General features: G+C 34.4%; 5 protein-coding genes and 1 pseudogene across 6 annotated transcripts; 4 read left to right on the plus strand and 2 right to left on the minus strand.

The window, feature by feature from the left end:
• The first annotated feature begins 413 nt into the window (after window positions 1–413).
• Window positions 414–1,655, plus strand: LOC125577985 (annotated as a pseudogene).
• A 6,045-nt stretch (window positions 1,656–7,700) lies between these two features.
• LOC106366016 (squalene monooxygenase 1,1) lies at window positions 7,701–11,702 on the plus strand (the record flags this gene model as incomplete). The annotated part of the gene is given in 8 exon segments (NM_001315831.1): window positions 7,701–7,909; window positions 8,199–8,310; window positions 8,392–8,569; window positions 9,737–9,905; window positions 10,022–10,240; window positions 10,575–10,853; window positions 11,023–11,301; window positions 11,450–11,702. Coding segments are annotated over 8 exon segments (1,521 nt in total). The 5' UTR covers window positions 7,701–7,705.
• A 1,841-nt stretch (window positions 11,703–13,543) lies between these two features.
• LOC106366017 (RNA polymerase sigma factor sigE, chloroplastic/mitochondrial) lies at window positions 13,544–16,956 on the plus strand. Of its 2 annotated transcripts, none has more exons than XM_013805559.3 (6): window positions 13,544–13,685; window positions 14,131–14,834; window positions 15,194–15,340; window positions 15,419–15,655; window positions 15,726–15,989; window positions 16,512–16,956. In XM_013805559.3, the coding sequence occupies exons 2-6, from the start codon at window positions 14,175–14,177 to the stop codon at window positions 16,707–16,709; spliced, it is 1,506 nt and encodes a 501-aa protein (XP_013661013.2). In that variant the 5' UTR covers window positions 13,544–13,685; window positions 14,131–14,174; the 3' UTR covers window positions 16,710–16,956. The 2 variants fall into 2 exon arrangements, with proteins under 2 accessions (XP_013661013.2, XP_013661014.2); XM_013805560.3 differs by lacking the exon at window positions 13,544–13,685 and adding an exon at window positions 13,943–14,039.
• A 1,193-nt stretch (window positions 16,957–18,149) lies between these two features.
• Window positions 18,150–20,790, plus strand: LOC106364071 (probable WRKY transcription factor 30). Its single transcript, XM_013803716.3, has 3 exons — window positions 18,150–19,312; window positions 19,526–19,663; window positions 20,029–20,790. The coding sequence occupies exons 1-3, from the start codon at window positions 19,026–19,028 to the stop codon at window positions 20,543–20,545; spliced, it is 942 nt and encodes a 313-aa protein (XP_013659170.2). The 5' UTR covers window positions 18,150–19,025; the 3' UTR covers window positions 20,546–20,790.
• Window positions 20,791–20,798: 8 nt separating this feature from the next.
• LOC106364072 (arabinogalactan protein 41) lies at window positions 20,799–21,639 on the minus strand. Its single transcript, XM_013803717.3, has 2 exons — window positions 21,289–21,639; window positions 20,799–21,089 (listed from the first exon to the last, which is right to left on the minus strand). The coding sequence occupies exons 1-2, from the start codon at window positions 21,404–21,406 to the stop codon at window positions 21,016–21,018; spliced, it is 192 nt and encodes a 63-aa protein (XP_013659171.1). The 5' UTR covers window positions 21,407–21,639; the 3' UTR covers window positions 20,799–21,015.
• Window positions 21,640–22,162: 523 nt separating this feature from the next.
• LOC106364073 (inactive leucine-rich repeat receptor-like serine/threonine-protein kinase At5g24100) lies at window positions 22,163–25,357 on the minus strand. Its single transcript, XM_013803718.3, has 3 exons — window positions 24,962–25,357; window positions 23,288–24,645; window positions 22,163–22,882 (listed from the first exon to the last, which is right to left on the minus strand). The coding sequence occupies exons 2-3, from the start codon at window positions 24,582–24,584 to the stop codon at window positions 22,314–22,316; spliced, it is 1,866 nt and encodes a 621-aa protein (XP_013659172.2). The 5' UTR covers window positions 24,585–24,645; window positions 24,962–25,357; the 3' UTR covers window positions 22,163–22,313.
• Window positions 25,358–25,720: the final 363 nt, after the last annotated feature.

Below are 25,720 nucleotides of genomic sequence, written 5' to 3' on the forward strand. Positions count from 1 at the left end.
CACGAATGAAGGATGTTTCCACTTGTATCATATATCAATAAGTCAATTTGTGGAAAATTTTAAATATTGCGTATAACTAATCATGTAAATGATATAAGTAGACAATGTAACATTCAAATGTGGGATGTTTCTACTATCTTTCGCATAATCAGGTATACTCGCTTGATTGAGTGAGAGAGCTAGGTAATGGTCAAAGATGCATGCTATGAATGTTTTGGTTGATTTTTGAGTTAACTTCATTGTTCCCTTTCAAGTCTTGCAACCCACATTATTTTCCCCATGCTATATGAGTTCATTAGAAAATCTTTCAAACATAATTTGAATTTTAGATTTCACTGGGCAGCTTCTTAATAATAAAGGGCCATTGGAATTGTGATTCCTTTGGTCATTGTTCATTCAGGTTCTTTGCGGTAATGCAAATGAAAGGCCAATCTAAGGTGGTTCGCGATTGGTTTAAATTCAGTATGAATCCTTGAGAGATATTGCTTTGGCAAAGATGTGAATTTACAAAACCTTTGGTTTAGAGTTCCTGAATTCGTGCAGGGAACTTGGTCTTTTAAAGTATACACGGAAGAAGATTTAATGTAGCTCTATGTCCAGCCCTGGAAGAAGTTGTCAACTTTCCAGGTTTTGTCGGACGGTTTGGTTTGAACTTAGACGACCCAATCCTGATATTCCTGAACATTGCCGAGTCTCTGAACCCGATGCGGGTCATGGAGTCGGATTCACTAGCGTCCGTGAAGCTAAGGTTTCAGAGTATCAAGGGATTTTTTGTGAAGAGGGAGAAGCTGTTCTATGATGGTCGAGAGCTAGCTCGAGATTATCTTCACCATGAACTCACATTAGATGGTGAAAACGGCGAGAATGTGATTCACTTGCTTATTAAAAATTCATCTAAAGTCATAGCAAAGCCTAAAGATTTCTTTGTGGAGCATGTTGTTGTTAACCGTGAGATTGAACTGTCATCTCATCACTTCTGAAAGAGCTTATTAGCTCCACTATAGAGGGATTGGAGAAAGGAAACGCTCCCATCAAATCATCAGATGGACCAGGGTGAGCGTACTTCATGCAAGATCAATCCGGACACAAGTACGTATCCGTCTTTAAACCAATAGACGAGGAGCCAATGGCTGTGAACAATCCGCACGGACAACCTCTTTCACTCGACGGGGAAGGTTTAAAGAAAGCGACACAAGTTGGTGAAGGAGCTTCTTAAGAAAGGTGCTGCAAAAGGTCTCACACCTTTTGACATTGGAAGCATTATGTGCAGAGAAACACTCGAGAAAGAATCTGTGATCGAACAAATCATCTATGATGCAGAAGCCATAGTGTCTCAAGAGACAACCGAGGAAGAGTTTATCAGCACCGTCTCTGATATTATGGATTGATGCCTCGACCAGTGTTCTCTGAACTGAAAATATATTTATCACACAGCCCCAAGATTTCCACTCATGACTGTGTATATCCGGTGTCCATAACAATAAATAAGCGTCACTGTCTTTGAACCCAATCTTAGCTTTTGTAAACAGTGGTTTGGTAATGATGACTGGGTTTATAGAGTCGTCATGCTTCTGTGGTTTGTTGGGTTAAATAATGTTCTTGTTTACTTATTTCAGTTCTGGATGATGAACAAGTCGTATACTACGGTTTCAAAATACTATAATGGATGATGAACAAGTCATTTACATATATACTATACCACGGGTTCTAAAATTGTCGCAGTTCATATATGTTATATTATTTACTCTAATTTACTAATCTTTTCTTTCAAATCCTCCTGCACAAACTGGATCTCTTACAGATTATAGCATAAAAATGAAAATTGAAAGACGACAACATCAAAGGATTTCAAGCATTTTTTTATTACAACCATTTGAAGCAAACAAGAAAAGTGAAAGTCACTGATCAAACTGGTGTAAGACATAATGGTGAATATAGAATCCCGCCATTGAGAGGACACCTTATTTACATATATACGAATAAAGTATCAACGGTGCTAGTTTCATAAACAAATTGTCTTAACCCTGTAAATAATTTAGTTCTTGCTAAAATTTGAACGAATAACCTAGATGTTGAGTCCAACAACAATGAAATTTCCCACCGAAACTTACATATATGCTTCCTCTATTTTGTTGGTTTTTATTTAAAGTCAGTAACATGCATGCATGCATATTCCGCTAAAAATAGTTGCATGCATGCAATTTATAAGGGGATGGATCAGGATTGTGTAACACACGGCACAAAAACAAACCAGTGAGCTGCATATATTTATTATGGTTCAGGAAACGTTGTCCGATAAAGGTTTTTCTTGATTCACGTGAAAATACATTTAAGCTCTTCTGTGTGTGTATTTTGTCGCTTCGAGCTCTTTTGCAGCTTAAGACTTTAAAAATCATATCACTCATACAAATTCATCTTCTCTACATTATTAGTTCTTTCTTCATCTTTTCCTTCCTATGATTCTTGAATTAATTGCTTTGTTTTCTTTCTCTTATGTTTTCTGTCCAAGGTGAAGAACGAAAGTTATCTTTATCCTGAACTTAATGGGCCAATGGGCCTACCAAGTGTTCGTATTATGGCTTTCGGTATAAAATAACACACTTTGTTAGCTTCTTCAAGCCTTAATTAATCTGAAACAATTAAATTTGTCTAATGCTCATAGCAATCCCCAAGTTGATGGTTCATGGGCCTTCATGCCTTGAAACAGTACTATTTTGTTTAAGAGTTCTGCTGAGATATTTTCTTTTGGCAACTTTTGATGTTGTTTTCATCATAAATCCTATCAGTCACATTTTGTTTAAGAGTATTTTCTTTTGATATTTTTATGTTGTTTTTTATAGATCCTAATTCGCTATCCAATCAGCTATGGGGAATACACATTTAGTATTACAGAATTAATTAACCTGAGTTTGATATCTTCCACTAATGTAAGAAAGTGAACCAATTGTCTGTTACGTCTCAAATTAATTGGATAAAGCTTAAGTCCAAACTAAGCAAAAAATAATAATTTAGTTTTCAGCAAGAATTAAACTCATGACCAACGTGAATACTCACCAAACTCTAAAAAAATTACCAATAGTCTACTCTCAGTTTTGATGTTGTTTTCAAACAAAGCATAAGTGCAACAGAAGTACTTTTAAAATTTCAACAGAAATACGTATCCTACAAAAACCATTTAGAAATTTTAGAGGTAGTGTGGGCGATGAAACAACTTACGACTTTAGCACCATTTAAAAGTCATGAAAATAACAGATGAGTGTTAATCCATAATAATTATTAGGAGGCGACTGATGAGATCAATTTCATTAATACAATGTATTTACATATTTTTAAAAAGAGATTAAATATCGAGAAGAATCTTCTAGATGAGTGTATTTCTCATCTCAATAATTGTAATAAAAGTTTTGTGGTGAGATGTATATTGACGTGTTAAGGGAGGGAAGCAGCCAAAAACAAACTTGATCTCCTCCCTAGAAATTTAGGGCAAAACAAATTCGATGGACCACGGAAACGATGAGTGCATAGTTCTTTGGACTTTAACACACGTCCTCGACCTTACGCAAGTAAAACCAGTTCCCACCTTTATCGTTTCGGCTTCGTACGTGGATGACGTGAGGTTCGTATTTTCTTATAAGATTTATGATATTTGACATATGAGAAATTTAAGATGAATAATTTATTTAAAGAAAATAATACATGTGGCTCTCTACAAGTTGGAACAAAACACACCGAAAATGACATGCATACCAATGGGGCTGGGATTTATTATCCGGGATCCAAACCCTGGGATGCGCTTCGGATCCGAAAATAAAATATTTGGTATGTCTAGATTTTGATCTGGATAGTAAAATTTTAGATCCGTTAGAACCATATCTGTATTTTTAAAATATATTAAATTTTAGTTTTATTAAAAATTATATTTGATTTATTAATATTAATATTTATATGAAAAACTGTTTTCTAATATTATATTGGAAAAATTACATGTTTACCACTTTCATGGTACCACTTTTCATTTTTACCACCACTAAAGAGACATTTTCAAAAATATCTTCTTCATTAAGTGGCAAAAGACTTTTATGCCCTTGTTATTTATATATATAATAAATCATTATTTAAAATAAAAATTAAAAAAAAATAAAAAAAAATAAAAAAATTTTTAATTTTTTTTTAAAAAATAAAAAATTAAAAAAAAAAAAAAAAATAAAATAAAAGAATTTAAACTTTTTCAAATTCGAACTTTAAAAAAAAAAGTTTTTGAATTTTTTTAATTTTTTTTTCAAATTTCTTTTAGAAAAACGAAAATTATGTTTGAAACTATTTTTTTAAATTTTTTATATATTTTTTAAGTATTTATTTATATATTTATTAGAATCTTAAATTTCACATTCTAAAAACCCTACCCCACCCCTCAACTCTAAACCCTAAATCTAGATTAGTTAACCCTAAGAGTATAATTGTCTTTTACCTTTCATTAAAAGTAGGGGTAAAAGTGGTTAGTGTAAACATGAAAGGTGGTACTATAAATGTGGTATTTTAATTTTTAATATATATATATATATATATATATATATATATATTTATAAGTCTTGTATTTGTTCAAACTATAAGTCTTGTATAAATATTTAGTTTATGTATTATTTTAGAATTTTAATATTTCAAAAATAATTTTAAATTTTTTATTATTTTTTCGGAGTCAGATACTGACGCATAGTATAAAATTTAGACGGATATCCAAAATCTGAATATCCAGAACTTACGGATCCGGATCCGAATACTCTAAATTGTTCAGATGTCTGAATCCGTCTCTTCCCTACGTAAATCAACAACTAAAGAGTATCCCAAATAAAACGGATTGACCGTTAGACAAGTTAAATCCACATACTTTAAAGAGTAAGAATTGTGAGCTATTTCTTTGTTGTATGTTGATTCTCGTAACCTAGGGCCACTGTTTCTGCCGGTATACCCAGAGGTGAAGGTAGTTGAGAAGAAGTGGAGCTCAGTTGACTCCACTAGATTTCATTAAGTATTTTTTAGTTAGTAAAGAAATGTGAAAGTTATGTTGGTTCTGCTGGTAAATGACCCCATGAAAGTTTTTTTTTTTTTTTTTTGTGCGACCCCATGAAAGTTAGATTCTTCTTTTTCATGTTTTGAAAGAAAAAACGATTGAATATGTCGATCATTATAATGAGTGTATTCATTCTTGTTATGTTGATTTTGATATCTTCTTATTGCATGATGTATCTTTCTGACTAGATTTCTTATTTCATGTTTTCTGTTACTAATTTTTATATTTATAATAATATATTGTATATTTTTCTGTACCCTGAATCCTTTTTATTCTTATAAATTTTATATGTATTTTTCAGTTTTCAAAATATAATTCATTTACTTACTTTTTCTTTCCTTCGTCAATTACTTTTCTCTAAATAATATGTTAAACAAATAATGATGTCATGCAAATTAATGAAATAAAAAATTATCATACAACATGAAATTTGTATGAATACTAGCTATCTTATATGAAAGCATTTAAAATTTATTATTGGAATTTTATGGTGTATACATAATTATTTTATATATAATTTATATTTTAATATATATATATATATTATTTAATTTATGACCCCAGTAAAATATGTTTCTAACTCCGTCACTAGGTACACCAGATCTATAACATCACCGACCCCTATTTTAGGGTTGATTAATGAAATTATTATTAAAAAAAAAGAATTATGAGCTATATCAATTTTAATTAATTATGATATTTTGTTATATTATATGATATCGGAGGTGACACATATGATTAATCAATAAAAATGGAATCAATAAAAATGGAATTATTAATACAGCTATGCTTGGTAAGCAGCTGTGGAGGCTAATAGAAAAGCCGAACACTTTATTTTCTCGAGTTTTCAAGGGTAGGTATTATAGGAACGCCTCACCTTTGGAACCGATTCGATCATACTCTCCGTCCTATGGCTGGAGGAGTATTGTATCTGCTAGATCTCTGGTAAGCAAAGGACTAATCAAAAAGGTGGGGACATGATCTTCTATATCTGTATGAAATGATCTTTGGATCCCAACCACTCGCCCGAGACCAGCCAATAAAAATCAACATAATTTGTACCCCGACCTCACAGTGGATTCTCTTATTGATTCCACTACACGACAATGGAATTCGCAGGTTATTCGGACTTTGGTAGACCCACAGGATGCAAAAATCATAGAGAGTATACCGCTGAGCAGAACCCAGATGGTAGATAGGAAAGGATGGCATTTTACAAATAATGGGAAATTTACGGTTAAATCAGGTTATCAAGTAGAGTGGATTTACCCGGATAGGGAAAAATTACCAGAATTAATTGGACCTACGGTTAATATGTTAAAGGTGTTTTGTTGGAAAATAAGATGCCCACCAAAAATAAAACATTTCCTTTGGCAATTGGTTTCAGGGTGTGTCGCGGTTAAGAAGAATTTGCAGGCGCGAGGGATCCAAGGAGATATATGTTGCGCACGATGTGGAGCGGATGAGGAGTCAATTAACCATGTGTTTTTTGAGTGTCCTCCAGCAATTCAGGTTTGGGCGCTATCAAAGATACCAACAAATCCCTCTATTTTCCCGACAAATTCCATATTTACAAATATGGATCACCTTTTCTGGAGAGTTGCTCCACCGATGGAGGATCATCACTTTGCTTGGATATTGTGGTACATTTGGAAAGGAAGAAATAATAAGGTTTTTAGTAATCTGGATATAGACCCTAGGGACACTCTTAAGTTGGCGGAAACGGAATCCACACTATGGGCAGAGGCACAGATTCTGAAGGACCAAACGGTGGGTACACAGGTTCAAACATCTTTGCCGCCAATTTCTGGACGATGGTGTTTTATAGATGGTTCGTGGAAAGAGGGGGATAGGCTCTCTGGTCAGGGTTGGTTCAGTACTTTAGAAGGTTTTGAAGGTTTAATGGGAGCAAGGAATGTAAGGGCTTCTTTAACTCCCTTGCACGCAGAGATGGAGGCGCTTCTATGGGCTATGGAATGTATGAGGAATCTACGTCAATACCAGGTTACGTTTGCAACGGATTGTTCTCAATTGGTGAAGATGGTTTCGGAACCAGAAGAGTGGCCAGCTTTTGCAAGTTATCTGGAAGATATCAAGATTTTGAAAGAGAGTTTCACAAGATCAGAGATTATACATGTACCAAGAACGCAAAATACAAAGGCGAATAACCTAGCACGCAGTGTCAGGAAACAAACGTCTTTCGTCGTTCACATGGATCAACATCTCCCGGCTTGGTTTACAGAGTCTATATGAGTCTGTAATGTTGGCGACAAAAAAAAAATGGAATTATTTACTTATAAGAACGTTACTCTGATTATCGACAACGCTAATTATTGACACCAACTAACTTTTTGCTAATTAATTCATCACTAAAGAGTTCCAAAAATGTTAATAATTTGAGTTGGGCATTTAACACCATCATTTATTAGGGTGGCCAATATGTATGGTGTTTGTATCTGTAAAACAGTATCGTTTGACAATGAATCGTATGGACAACAGAAAACAACAACTTACTGCTTTTTTAACTATGTTAAATTAACATGTGGTGCTGCCACGTCCGTCAGGACTATAAAACTGTTACTCCATTTATCTCAGCTCTCTCATCTCATAAATCATATCGAGGAGTAATTAACAGATATGGATCTAGCTTTTCCGCACGTTTTTTTGTGGACGCTACTCGCCTTTTTGCTGACTTGGACAGTGTTCTACGTCAACAACAGGAGGAAGAAGGTGGCGAAGTTACCCGATGCGGCGACAGAGGTGAGAAGAGACGGTGATGCTGACGTCATCATCGTCGGAGCTGGTGTTGGAGGTTCAGCTCTCGCCTACGCTCTTGCAAAGGTACGTAAAATAGCGTCGCAGTTTTGTTTCCAAGAATTATATCAGCATCTCACTTTTTAGCCAAGTATATTCTTATTACAACTTGTGCATAAATGATAATATACACTATATCTAATTCAACTCCATATACTTGATATTTTCTCATGTAAATCAAAAATGGTTGAATAGAATTGTTTCTTGGAATAATTTTTCTATCGATCAAAACTTGGTTTAACTATATAGGCTACCTAATTCAATTACAATATTTTGGGTTGGAATAAACATTCCAATATGTTCAACTTGTCTGAAGGATGGGCGTCGAGTACATGTGATAGAGAGGGACATGAGGGAACCAGTGAGAATGATGGGTGAATTTATGCAACCCGGTGGACGACTACTGCTTTCTAAGCTTGGTCTTGAAGGTTTGTCTCCGCTTCAGTACTTTCATCTAAGACATAGTGTTTTAGTTTCATTACTGAAAATTCACGTGTTTCTATATCTAGATTCTTTGGAGGGAATAGATGAACAGATAGCCACAGGCTTAGCAGTTTATAAGGACGGACAAAAAGCACTCGTGTCTTTTCCAGAGGACAACGACTTTCCTTATGAACCTACTGGTCGAGCTTTTTATAATGGCCGTTTTGTCCAGAGACTGCGCCAAAAGGCTTCTTCGCTCCCCACGTATGTGTCTATATTCACTATCTTTTTACTACCACGTTAAGAAATCACATAGAAAATGCAAAGGAATTCAATCGAACGTATAACTCTATAAGAATCATGAACCAATTTTTTAAACGGTACTAATGTTTATTTTGAGATAGGAAATATCTTGAATTTTGATACTTTATAAGCAGTAGCTAAGATGACTAAAATAAGTATTGGTATGTATTGCGAACAAACGCAAATCAAACTAGAAGAAAGCAAATAGCAAAACTAATTGAGACAAATACACGTTTTAGGATTTGAATATTATTATGTGAATCAGTAGTTTTACAATCTTTAGACCCAAATTTATAACAGCTTCAAAATTCGATTTTTTTTTATCTTTTAGGAATGTATACTTATCTAGAAAAAATATTTTTTTTAATTCTATAGTGTACCATACCGAACGAATGTTAGGCTTTTACTAGTGCACATAGATTTAAGATACATCTAGATGCAACAGTATGTAAGTGATAATCTCACATATATAAAATCATTAATCAAAATAAGTCATCTATAAACCTTGACACAATACTTTATAGAAATTCAGTTCAAAAGAATTTTTTTCACGGACTTAAATTTTGAGAAACTTAAAGTCAATTGTCTGCGAAATTGTTGAGACGCAGAACACCCCCACTAGTATAATATCTCAAAATATAATTATAGCATTTTAATGATATTTAATTATAATTAAATATTAAATATTAAAAGAAAAAGAAGACAATTATTCATGTGGTTTCTTATGAGTAATTTCTATTAAATCCAGACTTATAATGAGTTTCCAACTTAACACTAATTTGTGACAAGTGAATTGATTCTAATTATCTCAGTTTAGAATTCGGTTCGGAAAGACCATCGAACCATTCGGTTAAGGTCGGTTTCGGATCAATCGGGCTTTTTTCGATGGGCTAGATCGATTTTGGTTTGTTTGGACATGATGTATTTGGAATCTGATACCATGTTAAACCCAAACTTATCATGGATTTCTAACTTAAAATTAACTGTCCATAAGTGTAATGACTCTAATTTATTATTCATGTCCTAGTGAAACTTCCAATATAGGAATTTTATATTCTCACAATTTATGTTGGCTTGAAACTACTATTAAATCTGACAATACACAAATGACCAAACATTAACTGACAGTGTACAACTTGAAGAAGGGACTGTAAAATCTTTGATAGAAGAAAAAGGAGTGATCAAAGGAGTGACATACAAGAATAGTGCAGGCGAAGAGACGACTGCATTTGCACCTCTCACAGTGGTATGCGACGGTTGCTATTCAAACCTTCGTCGGTCTGTTAACGACAACAATGTGAGTATACCTCTAAACTGAATAGACTTCCATTATTTCCAATTAATGACAAATATATGATACTATTTATTTATTCTATTAGCTAACAAGCATCAATGTGCTATGATTTGATATAGGCGGAGGTTATATCATACCAAGTTGGTTAAGTCTCAAAGAATTGTCAGCTTGAAGATCCTGAAAAGTTAAAATTGATAATGTCTAAACCCTCCTTCACCATGTTGTATCAAATAAGCAGCACCGATGTTCGTTGTGTTATGGAGATTTTCCCCGGCAATATTCCTTCTATTTCAAATGGCGAAATGGCTGCTTATTTGAAAAATACTATGGCTCCTCAGGTACGCATTGGGCGGTTTAATCTTTGATCGATAAAAAAAAAGTAAATATAGAAAATATCTATAGCTAAAATGGTTTTACTAGTACATAGATAAGCCCTACATACTCATATTTTAACATTTGCAAAGACGAATTTTAAGAAAAAAAAATATTATTGAGTAAGGAATTTAATAAAAAATAAAAAAAATTGATGCATATGTTTATGTGAATTATCTCTTAATTATGAGTGATGAACTAATGTTTCATTTATTTATGCCTACGACTGGTTTTGTTTGCAAGCGGCTTATTGATCCATTAATACTATGCATCTAACTTTTCCTTACACTTGTTTTCCAGGTACCTCCAGAACTCCGCAAAATATTTTTGAAAGGAATTGATGAGGGAGCACAAATTAAAGCGATGCCAACAAAGAGAATGGAAGCTACTTTGAGCGAAAAGCAAGGAGTGATTGTGTTGGGAGATGCATTCAACATGCGTCACCCAGCGATTGCCTCTGGAATGATGGTTGTATTATCTGACATTCTCATTCTACGCCGCCTTCTCCAGCCATTGCGAAACCTCAGTGATGCAAATAAAATATCAGAAGTTATTAAGTCATTTTATGTCATCCGAAAGGTGAGATACTAATCTATGAGCCTAAAACCAAATACTAGTATTTAAAGATTACTATATAATTTAAAGTAATTATATCATTTTTATAATTTTAAGGAGACTAGTTTCGCATCACTAATGATGCTTGCAACCTCAAAATGTTTAAAAAGAATGCATGATTTTGAATGTGAAGCCAATGTCAGCGACGGTGAACACACTAGGAAATGCATTTTCTCAAGTGCTAATTGCATCTACGGACGAAGCAAAAGAAGCGATGCGACAAGGCTGTTTTGATTACCTCTCTAGTGGCGGCTTTCGCACGTCAGGAATGATGGCTCTGCTCGGTGGCATGAACCCTCGACCACTCTCTCTCATCTTTCATCTATGTGGTATTACTCTATCCTCCATTGGTCAACTGCTCTCTCCATTTCCATCTCCTCTTGGCATTTGGCATAGCCTCAGACTTTTTGGTGTAAGTCATTATCTCCCTCCCTATGTTATTAACATGTTTTTCTTTGTGTTAAATATTTTTTATATAATTTACAATTGAATTTTGACATTTTCTTGTTGCTTATGTGTATCCCTAGTTGTCTATGAAAATGTTGGTTCCTCATCTTAAGGCTGAAGGAGTTAGCCAAATGCTGTCTCCAGCATACGCAGCCGCGTATCGCAAAAGCCATATGGCCACAACCGCTCTCTAAGCATCGATGATAAGAACCGCGAATGATACTATGACATATTTGGGGCGCTAGTATTTTGTGGTTTTGCATCCGTTAAAATGTGTTGCTGTGTGTTTAATATTATTTGTACTAACTGGAAAATACCCGTGGGTATATTCTAAATGTATAAAATATTGTGATAAATAAAACGACTTGGACGTGTGGCTTTCATTTGCTTACATGAAGTTTTGTCTTCATGTACTGAAAATAGAATTAAGGTCCTAAGAGGAGAGAATCTATGAAAATACTAACCATTCAAATTTTGTCACATAATAGTGATAGATCAATTTTATCTTTAGCAATAATTGTAATATTTTGATGAAATTTTAAAATAACCAATTTGCATCTATTCTATTAAATTAGAATCTTATTGTGAAACTAGCATTTACTTAACGTGCTTATCACAATATATGTCATTGGATTTTGTACTTTGCCTAGAGGCTTTCACTAATGGTATAATTTTCTTTCACAAATTGGTAATATACAATATTATAAGACATTTATTAAAGCTGATTAAAAACCATAGAATTAACACACCATCACACATCTTTTTATACCATTATATACACCATTAACTATTCGTTAATTATAACTATATTAACATCATGACGTTAACAACATATATTACCCTATGTGTGTTCATATGCCACCATCAAACAATTCACTGAAACCATATTCAGTTGGATCTTGTGTTGGACCAAGTTCAAGCAAATCTTAGAGATGAGATAGAGTAAAAAAGCTAAAATAATAATAAAACAATAATGGTCAGTTATTAATAATGACATTTAATTTAGGATTGTGAGGCCTTGTTTCATGTTAGGACAGTATGAAATTTCAACAAAAACGACTTAAGGGGTACAAAATTGATATTCACGAAACACTTGGACTTTCAGGTAGTGTTTAAGAATATAATATTTTAAATTGAGTTGAATCATAATTTGATAAAATAATATAACCGGTTTTTAAAAGGCTACGTTGATGCTGGTCAAGCCACTAGTTTAAACTGGGTCCCACTGTAGATGAGAAGACCATCCACGTGTATATTACCTGATCCATAACCACCAGCCTCGCCCTTGGGAAATATCTTCTCCTCCACTATAAATACGCCACGTCATCTTCTCGCTATTTCCGCTTGTGCGCAATCTCGCAACCGTTAGTTTCTTATAAAACCTTTGTGGCCGTTGGATCTTCCTGAGTGCCAAACTTATACTTTATTTCCACTTTTTACTTTATTCTTCGAGTTTATTGCACATATAGCTTTTTATTGTCCCTTTATCGACAAAAGACTACAATAAGAATTTGGATGACAATAGCACAAGTTGATGGTTTTGACTGGATGGTAAATATGGAGTAAGCTTTTACTCAAAATTTAACTAAAATCCTACCAATCAAGATAAATATTATTTTAAAATTTAAAGCTAAATATTGTTTTTAAGTGTCTATCCAGATTTTGTTGACAAAATAGAAAAATATTATAAATTCTACTTTTGAATTTGCAATAGAAATACAATTAACGATAATTTTTTTCATATTTCAATTTTTTTTCTGTTTTTTTTATTTTTTCATTTACTTTGTATTACTCTAAAGTTTATCAATCATAACCAATATGATATTTTAAGATCTAAACTTATATTTCTACTTACGCTTATTATAATCAGAACAAAACCGCAAACTTTACAAAATTAACATACTTTGATTATATAGAAAACCATAAAATAAATTGTGCCAAAAGAATTATTGACATATATGATAGAAATTCACTTGTATTTTGATTAGTAATAATAGACTATCACTCGCAAAAGCGTTTCATATTAAAATTTTGTATATTATCGAATAATATCCAGCGTTGACAATAAATTAGTATGGCACTAAACCAAAAAGTATAGATAGATAGACTATCCATCCATAGATTAAGACAAGAGGGGGTTTACATTTGATTAAATAAAAACTTTTGGGGTTAAAGAATAAGATTCGAAAAACATACGGCGGTAAATTGTCATTAAATTGTGGACACACGTAGAAGATTCAGAGACACATATTTTAATATTCGACTCCAAATTATAATTCTCTTTTCTATTTAAAAAATCGATGAAGCAGAATCTCATCGGACGAAGGAAGAATCTCCGACACGGCGAAGGTACGCTTTCCGACAATCGAACATTAGTTTCTAAGTGAGCGAGATGCATTCAAAATGTTAAATCTTTTGCTTCCTTCTCTGTGTATAGTTCTTGATCAGTTGCTTCCTCTCTTGTCTCTCTGTGTTGACTTTGTGTTCGATCATGCTCACTCACTAAAGTTTCCAACTTTGCATGCGGGTTCTCTTTGATTCGAACTAATTCGAATTGGGTTTCTCTCCATATCTCTTATGATGTTGCTGTTTGATTTTGTGATGTCGAATTGCCTTCTCTGTGTACAGTTGTTGATCAGTGGCTTCCTCTCTTGTCTCTGTGTTGTTTGTATGTGATGCTCACTAAAGTTTCCACCTTTGCATGTGGGTTCTATGTGATTCGTTGATCAGTGATTGTTATGCCTTTGTGACCTTTTAAATGAATATGAGGATGAGACAAGTTTCTTTGCTGCAGCAAGATTTGACCACAAGTGAAGCTGCAAAGGATTTTAGATTGTGATGGGAGTTGTGTTTATTTCAAGCTCAGCTGCAAGATCTCCTCTCGGGTTAAGCACCGATCTTTTAACACACCGGTCCTCACTCAAAAAGCTGCCATCCATCGTTGCTTTCAAAGCAGATGAGTCCACCAACTCATCTTTGATCGTTCCTCGTGAGCAAGAGAAGCACAAGGAGAAGAGAGTAGTAACTAAGAGAAAGCCCTCTAAAGACCAGAACTTGCCTCCTTTAGGGTTAGATTACAATGAAGCTGCTGCAAGACTAGAAAGCATTTACAAGCTTAGTCCTCCTGCAACATCAGTGGAAGAGGATGTTATTGATGCTTCTAAAGGGAAAGTTTCACGGAGGAGGAAGAGGAAAGAGAGTGGCGGCGGCGAAGAGAAGAAAGTAGTTGTGAGGAGTAATGTGAAGAAGGAAAAGAGACTGAATCTTGATAAACGGATTGCGTTGAAGAGAAACGTTCAAGAGAAACCAGTTATTATTGCCTCTGCTAAGAAGAAAGTAACAAGGAGGCAGCAAGAGGAGGAGAAGATCGAGAGGCTTGTGAGAGACTACTCGGCTTCTAATGATGTAGTCAGCTTGGACTGGAAGAAAATGAAGATACCTCCTGTTCTTTCTTCCACTGAACATACTTGGTTGTTTAAGTTGATGCAACCTATGAAGGTACTCTTCTAACTTTGTTTTTCTCTCTTATAACAAAGTTAATCTATGTTCAAAAAAAAATATTGATATAACTTTTATATTTATACATTTATATTAGATATTTTAGTTTTTTGTGTCTAACTATAAAATGATTTTGATTTATAAAATTAGATATACAAAACAAAATTAGTTAATATTATGGTTTTAGACTAATATTATTTTTTCATTAAACAGATTTAGACTAATTTAGATCGATTTAACACGGTTTAAGCAGATTTAAATCGGATAAATCTTAACCGAGTTTTAGAACATTGTTAAATCTTAAGTATGGTTATTACAGATGCAATATAAGCTGACAATGTTGGGTGTTTAACGTTCAGGCTCTTCTTGAAGTGAAAGATGAATTGCAAAAGAGCTTGGGAAAAGAGCCTAGGGAAGCTGAAATAGCTAGAGAGATCAATATGAGTGTGGCTGAAGTGAAAAAGAAAATCAAAGTTGGTAAAGCTGCAAGGAACAAACTTATTAAGGTGAGAGTCTCAAAAGATTTTAACTTTCTTGCAAAAGCTATTACTATGGACATAACTCTTGTTCTCTTGCATTTGCAGCACAATCTCCGCCTTGTCTTGTTTGTTATGAACAAATACTTTCAAGACTTCACCAACGGACCAAAGTTCCAAGACCTCTGTCAAGCCGGTATGAAAGGGCTTATCACAGCTATTGACCGGTTTGAACCAAAAAGAAAGTTTCGTCTTTCTACTTATGGTTTGTTTTGGATTAGACATGCCATCATACGGTCTATGACAACCTCGAACTTCACTCGTGTCCCATTTGGACTTGAATCGGTACGTTACACACTCCTTTAGGTAGTACTAGATTGTTTTTGCAGGGACCTTACATGTTGATTCCATTCAGGTTAGAGTGGAGATCTATAAAGCAAAGATGGAGCTATTGTTTGAGCTGGGAAGACTCCCTACAGAGGAAGAGGTTGTTGAGAGACTCAAGATATCACCTGAGAGATACCGTGAAGTGTTGAGAGCCGCAAAACCGGTTTACTCGCTGAACACAAAACATTCGGTTACTCAAGAAGAGTTTATCAATGGAATCACGGATGTTGATGGTGTAGGAGCTGATAACAGAATACAACCTGCTCTTCTCAGGCTAGCTCTTGACGATGTGGTAAGTTTCAACCCTTCATCTCTTTAGACAATCATCAGGACTTAAATTAGTTTTGGCCTAATGTCAATCATCAGGACTTAAATTAGTTTTGGCCTAATGTTTTTAAAACAAGTTCGAAAGTTGAACCAGATAATTATTTGGGTCACGGTTCAATATGGTTCGACCCGGTTGAACCTGGTTCACAATTTTATATATAAACTAATTTTAACATATAAATTTTAAAATAATGTTAGTCAATACGATATATAATTAGAATATGAATAAATATCAAATATAAAACATTATAAATATTGTTGACAAAAAAAACATTATAAATATTAACTAAGTGTCTTTGTTCTTTCTGTCATGAATTTTTGATAATTCTGATGGTTTTTATCCGGTTCAGTAATTTTAAGACTCAACCCGGCTATCTGAATTTTTTTACTTTTCATGGTAGAACTTGGTCCGACCATTGGGTCAGTCCGATTCTAAAAACACTGGTTTTGGGTTAATAAGCATCATTGATCGCGTTTTATTCTTCAGCTGGATTCATTGAAGCCTAAAGAGAGTCTAGTTATTCGACAAAGATACGGTCTTGATGGGAAAGGAGACAGGACACTAGGAGAGATAGCTGGAAATCTCAACATCTCCAGAGAAATGGTGAGGAAACATGAAGTCAAGGCCTTGATGAAGCTCAAGCATCAAGCTCGAGTTGATTACCTCCGTCAATACATCATCTGAAACCAAACCGAACTGAACCGGCCCACTCAACCATTTGAACGTGTACTTGGTATGGTTTCCTACTTCAAACCGTATTATAACGTTGGTATAGTTTGTGTATATGTTAATCAGAGTTACTTATAGCTGCGTAAATTTGATCCGTGAATAGTAATTGTTGTATTATATCATTGTACTAAACAGATACCAAAAAAGTTATACATGTAAAGTCTGAGACTTGGTATACAATATTTTACAAAACCGAGCCGGTGTTATCTGTTGTTTCCTTTTATTTGGTAGTTATTTCGACCTAAGAGAGTGGAATCAACAGGACCGGGTTTTATAGAAATTCTATTCAACAAAAATTTGCAGGAAAGCTGTGAAAGAAGCTCTAATTTTACCGGTTCTGAGACCGGTTAGATTGAAATTTGAATAGCTTAGAACCGGTTTTGAACATGCTGAAGTTTCGTAGAAGAGTTTAGTCGACAGTAATGTGACACCGTTGATTTACAGAGCCTATAATACGCCAACGAACCGGTAATACCTGTTGTTATACATGTAAAGTCTGAGACATGGTATACACTATTTTACAAAACCGAACCGGTATTACCTGTTGTTTCCTTTTATCTGGTAGATATTTTGACAGAACCGGTTTGTATAGTTTTATTCAACAAAAATTGCAGGAAAGCTTTGAAAGAAGGTCTGATTTAACCAGTTTGGAGACTGGTTCGATTGAAATTTGAATAGCTTAAAACCGGGTTGAGCATGCTGAGAAGATTCGTAGAAGAGTTTAGTCGACATTAATGTGCCGTTGATTTGCAGAGTCTATAATACGGCAACGAACGAACGTTTTGGTATTTGGCTCCTCAAATCGTAATAGTCATGCCGTATTCAATTGATGAGTGGTTTTGAGGTCCATTTGATATATACACAAACACTTAGTTCTATAATACATATTTGAAATGGAAGCTTGATATATATATATTACTTTTTTGGTCAAACGTGGAAGCTTGATAATTGATATTATTCACAGTGTATTTTGTAATTACGAGTCACAGTAAATTTTTTTTGTAATTTTCTATATATTAGATGAGAAATGTGCCTATAAATCAGTTTAATATATATATTTGTGTCCTTACGACCTTTTTTTTTACAAAAAGATTTATCAATGGATCACACTAGAATGGTCAAATACCAATATCATCACAAATTCTTAGTCGCAGTTCCATTGTTATTCTAATTATTCTCTAATGATGGTGATGTGATGTAGTTTTAACGACCGTAATGTAAACGCCATGTATGTTTGTGTTTACGTGGAGTTTGTATCTACTGCGCGGTAACGTCTGTGTTATTTGTTAGTTAGATGTTAAAATTTGTATGTACTGACGATGAGGTTTTACAAATAATAATCCATTAGTACTGGCAAGTTAGAACACAAGTTTTTCGGATCTTTCTTTCTAACTGATCTTGAAGAAGACGATGTTCCAATAACAAAAGTCTCAAATGACTGTGATTGTGATTATGGGTTTGCTGATCGTGTTAACTGCGAATCTAGACGCTAAGTGCTTTATATTGTGTTGTAGAACTTCTATAATTTTTTTTGCGATTAAGGAGTCCACTTCCAAGTCTCAGTCAATGGGAAAAGTTTAGGTAATCAAATATGGAATAGGTTTTAATTATTTTTCTCTTTGTCATTTCCAGAGGTATTTCTATACATAGTGCTACATTGCACTCTTACATAGTAACCATGTACATTTTATTATATGAGTAACTAATTTAAATCAATTAATGAGTTTTGTGGAATAAGATACGATATATTAGATCTTCTTCTGGATTTCGAATTCAGGACTACCCTTGTAGTTAGTATTAGTAATGGACCTCATGGTCGTGTCACCATTTAATTTCAAACATTACCGTAGATGGTAAAATTACGTAAGTTACTAAGCGGATGTGTTTCTGTTACAGCAAAATTATTTTTTAAAAATAAATTATGTTCATGGTAATAATTAAATTATGTGCCTAATATAAAACCAGATCGTAAGGCAAATCCAGAAACCAAAAAAGGATCGAGAAGCATAGAACTGGTCAGCAGGTTGGACTTTCCAAATTATTGACCAAAGACCAGTCACACCTCTCCATTACATTACTCCCACATCAGCTTTCCTCGTTCTTCAGTCAAAAAGTCAAACTCTATCTCTCTCACACAATCCTCTTTATATTCCCCTCTTTCAAATATATCTACAAGCCATGCACAATACACATACATCCCCTTTCATAACATATAACCTTTCATAATATTTTGTACCGCGTTTAATCCATATTTTTCACCTTTTTAACGTAATGGAGAGGAATAATAATGGTAGAGAGTGGGAGAAGATGAAGAAAGAGCTCAACGAACTGATGACAGAAGGTAGAGATTATGCTCACCAGCTCAAGTCTCAGCTTGGCTCTACTTCATCTCAAGAATCACGTGAACATTTGGCCAAGAAGATTCTTGAATCTTACCACAAGTCTCTTACCATTATGAATTACTCCGGCGAACTCGACCTAGTCTCTCCCCATTCCCACGGTACAGGGAGCCCCAAGAGCGATGATTCTGATCATCAAGAACCACATATCATCCAAAGGTATATCCATATGTATAAACTATACATAATGTATGGTTTCATTTCTCAACATGTAATATGCGGATTTGAATTTGGATAAAGACATAACTAGGATACTATAGCTAGGGTAAACCGTTAATTACATGTCTTGTTCTAATGTGCTTTTTTATTTATATATTGTTTTTCATAAACTTATAATTTTTTTGAAAATGTGAATTTTTAAATGACATCAAGTTCGAAGAAGTCAATGCCAAGGTGGACCCGAAAAGTCAGAATTGGCTCTGGAGTTGTGATTGACAGAGCGCTTGATGATGATGGGTTCAGTTGGAGAAAGTACGGCCAGAAGGATATCCTAGGAGCCAAGTTTCCCAGGTTAGTCTCGTAATTACCTCTGGAATTATTATTTTTTCCCGGCTTAGACCATCTTCAATCAATTTCTATATATTTTTTTTAAAAATAAATTATTATAAAAATGGTTTGACAGAAATATGATTCCTTATATATTTTATAAGAAATATAAAAAATCTGTCATAAATGTAAAAAGACTTCTATATATAGAGTTTCCTCCATTTCTTTTTAAAAATATAGATATTGACTGGAGATGATCATTAGTCATTCGTTTAATATCCACCCACAAATATCATGTCCAAAAATATGACAGAAACATTGTATAAAACTAGTACCAAACTTCTATAATTAATATCTTACGAGAAAAAGAAAATATATTTCTGGTACAGGGGATACCATAGATGCACGTATAGAAAATCTAAAGGATGCGAAGCCACCAAACAAGTCCAGAGATCCAACGAAGATCCGATGCTTTTTGAGATTATTTACCGAGGAATACATTCTTGCTCCCAAGCGTCAAATTTTGGTTCAATCATTCCGGTACAAGTTCTTGAACCAAACCAGACACAAGAACAAGAAAATCTTAAGATCGTGAAGGCAAGTCTAGACACTGGTCATCACAACTACAATCATCAAGCACATTTGCATCAAACTCTTAACTATCCTTTGCCCTCTACCCTAAATCTAGAGAGTAACAATGTGATGCTTCAAGAGAAGGATCACAACATTGGTTTCCTCGGATCTACGAGTTATAGTGATGCCAACTACAATTTTCTGGCTTCTCACGATGCTGGCTCTGCTTCTCACTCTACATCAAACTCTCCGTCCACCGTCGGTTTGGAATCTCCGTTTGAAAACTTTGGTCCAAGTCATCTATTCGGAGGTTTTGGAGGGTTCTACTCTTAATTCATCACTAAAAGATGGAATGAAACTTTACGTAATCTCTACATTAAAGATGAATAGTTATTCATAATAGCTAATCAATATCCAATTCAGTAATGCTACTTAATTTCCCAATTAATCATCATGTGTTTTGTTTTTTTTTCGTTTTGTTTAAATAAGCTTTACAGTGGAACTGATAATTGTTTGAGTTTTAATCAGTTTTAATTATTAAATTTGATTTATAAAGAATAACATTTTAAGTTTCTGAATATGGGAATGAAGAAAAAGTAAATCGATCGATGAAATATATTTCCAACAGTTGAACGCACATCGACTTTATAGAAATGAACTTCAAAATTGTATACTCCAAAAATAAGAAAACCTCGTTAATTTCTCTACCACATATAAATCTTTTCTGGTCTCTATTTAATTATAATCAAAACGAGAAAATATAATTAAACTAAATAGAGACCAATATTAAAATGATAGAAGGATCAATGGATGAGATAAGTAAGGACCAATGCCACCAACATAAGGAGATATGCTATGCCTTGGTCTATTGTTGTTCCTGCAATATTGTGGTCCAAAATTAACCATCCGAGATAAATATAGTATTTGCAATATTCGTGGGAGAAACTGAAGAAAAGAGAGTTCTATAATTGTATATTTGTTGTAGTTCATACGCGTTTTTTCTACTTAAACCATTTTGAGAGCATAAATGTTTTTGAGAACTTTAGTATATACATACTGTACCATTTTTAACTTACCATCGCTTGTCGGAGCTGGAGCAGGAGCTGCTGATTGAGCATGTGCCATTGACAACAAAATAGAGGAAACTACAGCTAGGATTGTAAGAACTCCGAAGAAAAGCCTTGAAACCGACATTTTGAAGTTTATGTTTCCTCCCTTTCCCTCTTCACTTTAATTACTTTGATATATAAGAAATTATATATTCAGCTATATAATATCTTTTTGCTGTTATCAAAGGTTCTCCCCTCTCTTAATTTCTAGAGAGGGAAGAACAAGGGAGAGATAAAAAGGACGGAAAGGAAAAGTTAATGAGAACTCTAGGCAGAACGATGTAAAGAGGTAATGGGATTCATGGGAGCTTCTTTTGATATTGAACAATTATTTTCTACTTTATGGACTACCCTCATCTCTCGGGCAAAACTCATTTTTGCTCCACAATTATTGATGCTTAATTTTCATAAAAAAACGTTTTTGGAATTGGAAACTCAAACTTGTGAATGTGAAAAAGCTTCTATTATTTGAATTACGTTGGAATACTAAAAATGTATCAACACTCACAAATTTTTGTTTGGTCCAAAAGAGAGGTGAGTCTGTTTTCCAGCTGATTGTGTCCTTACAATATTCACTAATTATTAGAATCCATTTGTTGTCGTTTTATATTTGTTTTCAGTAATGTCCTTGATTCGAGCTTATACTAATTTTCAAAGTTATAACTTCATGTCAGTGCGCAATGTAATAAAATATGACCGCCGGAAATAAATCATATATAATCGAGTTTACACACTATACCAATTATAGTTTTCGTTTTTATTGTACATGCATGTATTACATACCTCCATAAAATTTTAGTCGTTTCAAGATTTAATTGAACTCATATATCACGTTGTTTTCTTCAAAAAAAAAAATCTCAATTCTTTCACAAGTTTCAGTATAATCGAAAATAGTTTAATTTAAAATTTGGTAATATTTTTAAAGGTAAAAAAACTGGAACTGAAAATTAGGCTAAAATCCATAAAAGTAAATTTCCACAATTTACTAATTATTATTCCCTCTCAATCTCTTCCAATATCTCAACCACCTTCGCTATCTCCGGTCTCTTCGCTGGAACCCTATTCGTACAAAGCTGCACTAAGTCTATCATCTGAAGCAACTTTGCTTCAATGTTGGGAGTCTTCACAAGCTCCAAATCAAACACTTCACCTGTCCATTGTTCTGCCAAAACCTTATTCATCCATACCACCAGCTCTATGTCTTCCTTTTTATCATCCATACTCGATCTTCCGCTAAGAGTTTCCAACGTCAAGATTCCAAAACCATATATGTCTGATTCCGGAGTCGATCTCCTTGTGTCGTATGCTTCCGGGGCACGGTAACGTTTTTCCGTTCTGGCTGATGAGTCTTCTCTGATGACCGGGTTGGTTAGGAGAGCTAAACCGGTTTCTGATATACATCCATATCCTTTGGAGTTCAAAAAGACATTAGAAGATTTGATGTCGCCATGTGCGAGCTTGTGTTGTGTGTGTAAGTGAGCTAATCCTTTTGCTAATCCGATCAGGAATCTTAACCGCGTTTCCCAGTCCAACGGAACGTGGTCCTCGTTGCCATTCTTGCCTGCCGGAAAAAAAATTTCGTTAAATGAAAAAAACCAACATCATCAAGTAAGTTAAGGCATATTTACGAAAAATGAGGTTCAATTTGGATTCGGATGTCATAAAATATACTAAAGTGTTCTATATTACTAAACCCAGAAAAACCAAACCAAATCATAACAAAACTTAAAAAAACTAACAATTACCCCCCAATATCTAAAATATAAGTTATTTCTATAAATTTTGATACCATGAGTTATTCAAGAGGATTCTACATTTCTAAAACCGAAAAATAAAAACCAACCAAAAACAAACGAGTAACATATTTAAAATATCAATTATATACTTAAAAATATTAATTATATTCAGTTTTAAAAACAAAATATCCTAAAAATACTATTTTGATAGTAATAAACAGTAAACATACCATGAAGAAGAACAGAGAGACTTCCTCTCGGATAGTAATCAAAGACCATAAGCTTCTCTTCCTTGGAACACACGTAAGCTCTCAAAGGAGCAACGTTCTCATGTCTAATGTTTCCAACGATCTCCATCTGCTGTTTGAAATCCTTTCTTGACACCGACACATCCTTAAACCTCTTAACCGCGATGACCTTGGCATCTCCAAGAACCGCTTTGTAGGTCATCCCAAAAGTGCCTTTCCCTAGAAACTCAGCCGAAGATGTCAACAAGTCTTCCAAATTAAAAGCAAGATTGTTTCCTTCAAAGAAAACTATTCTGTTAAATTCACTCTTCTCCTCCATATCTTCTATGTTCATCTCTTTTCTTGATTTAGAAACTTCTTTTTCACTTGGTAGGGTTTTTGGATTTGCCTTAGCCGGTGTAAGCGTCTCTGGTTTGGTTTCTTGTCTCTTCTTTCTCTTCACGTAGCAAATGATTATCAAAACCGCAATTACAAAGAATATCAAGAAGCAACCGGTTATTGCTATCCCTAGTATAGCTGGCTCAGAGATGTAGATCCCGTGTTTGTCTTCTTCTTGTTCTTTCTCTTTCTGCGCCGGTGAACCAACCGGAGGAGGGGTGTCGTCGTAAGTTAAGTTGTTGCCGGAAAAAGATGAGTGTCCGAATCTTTTCAAAGACTTTGGTACTGATCCAGTGAGGTTGTTGTTGGATACGTTAAGTCTGCGTAGACCGGGGAGGTTAAGATCCGGGATCTCACCGGAAAATGAATTTTTAGCCAAATTTAGCGACAAGAGTCCGGTCAGGTTTGCTAGACCCGAGGGGATGCTACCGTTAAACTGGTTACCAAACAGGTCAAGAACGGTGAGGTTCATCCACGTGGTGTAGTCAGAGGGTAATGGACCGGAGAACTTGTTGTTGCTTAGGGTAATAGCTTTTAGTTTCTTGAGCTGCAAGAAATCTATTGGGAAGGGGCCACGTAAGCCGTTGGATCGGAGACTTAGAATCTCAAGCTCCGATAGACGGCTGATGGTTCCAGGAGGAAGAGTTCCGAGAAGACTCGCTCCTGGCAAGTGAAGGGCGGTGACACGTGTGTTGTCTCTGTTGCACGTGACGCCTGACCACGTGGCGCATATTGGGCTGCTTGCGTTCCACGCTAGAGACCGTGGGTGAGTGATGTTGTTGAGGAAGTCAAGAAGGGCTTGTCTGTCTCCGGCGAGGTCCCCGGTGACGGGATAAAGCAGGGACGGTGATGCAAAGATGAGAAGTAACACAGAGTAGAAGATGGAAAGTCTTCTACTCATCTTATTATTTTACCTTTTTAGTCAAAATTTATGTGGTTATGTGATGTAGACTTGGTTAAACCTGCATTAGTATTTTTACTTATGGAAGTTAGAGATGCAAAAAACGTTAATCAATTATATTATTTGCTGAGAAATATAAATTCCAACCATTTTACAAAGACATTCCTACATTCCACAGTATCATTTTAATAACTATTTTTATCTGTCTAATCAGGTCTGTGAACTCAGCCTGACATGATTTCACATAAAAAAAACTACGCTTATACATGGCTAAAATGACATTTTAATAAAAGAAAAACTACGCTTATTCATGGCTAACCAGATTTATATGCCAAGCAGATTCTTCAGACAGAACTGAAAATAAATAAACAACTTACAGTTTCAAAGACGGATCTTAACAAGTACTGCTGAAAAGACTTAGTTTGGAATTGAGAGGACAGAATGTAAAAGTAGTTATGAGAGAGCAGAGACGAGAGAAAGAGAAAGAACACAGAGGTTTGGAATGCAAAACTGTTGGCAAGGGAAGCTACTTGAAGGAAGTCATAAGAGAAAATATGGTTTAGGAAAGTCAAACCGGTTATGAGTACACAATGATTGGATAATTACATACCGGCAATACTCAAACGCTAATAGACGTCTAACTCTGGCATATTCCCGGTTCAATGTGCTACAATGTTGCAGATAAAAGATTCGAAAGTTGATTTTAAAAAATACAATTAGTTGGGGCGTGATGGTGACAAATTGGTGATGATGGAGCTGGAGGATTGTGATAACTTACCAATCAATAAAAGGAATATGAGCTGTTAATTAATTTATCTTTGTTATTTTGATTAACATAAACCCCCTCATATTTTCAGCCTTGCAGTACTATATCCCCCAATCTTTGTGAACCCAAACAATGCATATAATTTAAGTTATTGAATTACATTATTCGCAATTCTTACAAGACAACAATTTCGACAAAAAATGTGTGTTTTAGACTTTTAGTCATTTGTGGCGGCTTTAATAGAAAATTATTGATTTTCATATATATGCACGTTTAACACATAAAAGTATCTAAATATTGCCATGCTTTCCAATTAAAAGTTAAGAGTTAAAAAGGAAAACTTTTTAAGGGAAGGACCTTTTCGCTATAT

The sequence above is a fragment of the Brassica napus genome, chromosome A9 (genome assembly GCF_020379485.1).
Source record: "Brassica napus cultivar Da-Ae chromosome A9, Da-Ae, whole genome shotgun sequence".
NCBI lineage: Eukaryota > Viridiplantae > Streptophyta > Magnoliopsida > Brassicales > Brassicaceae > Brassica > Brassica napus.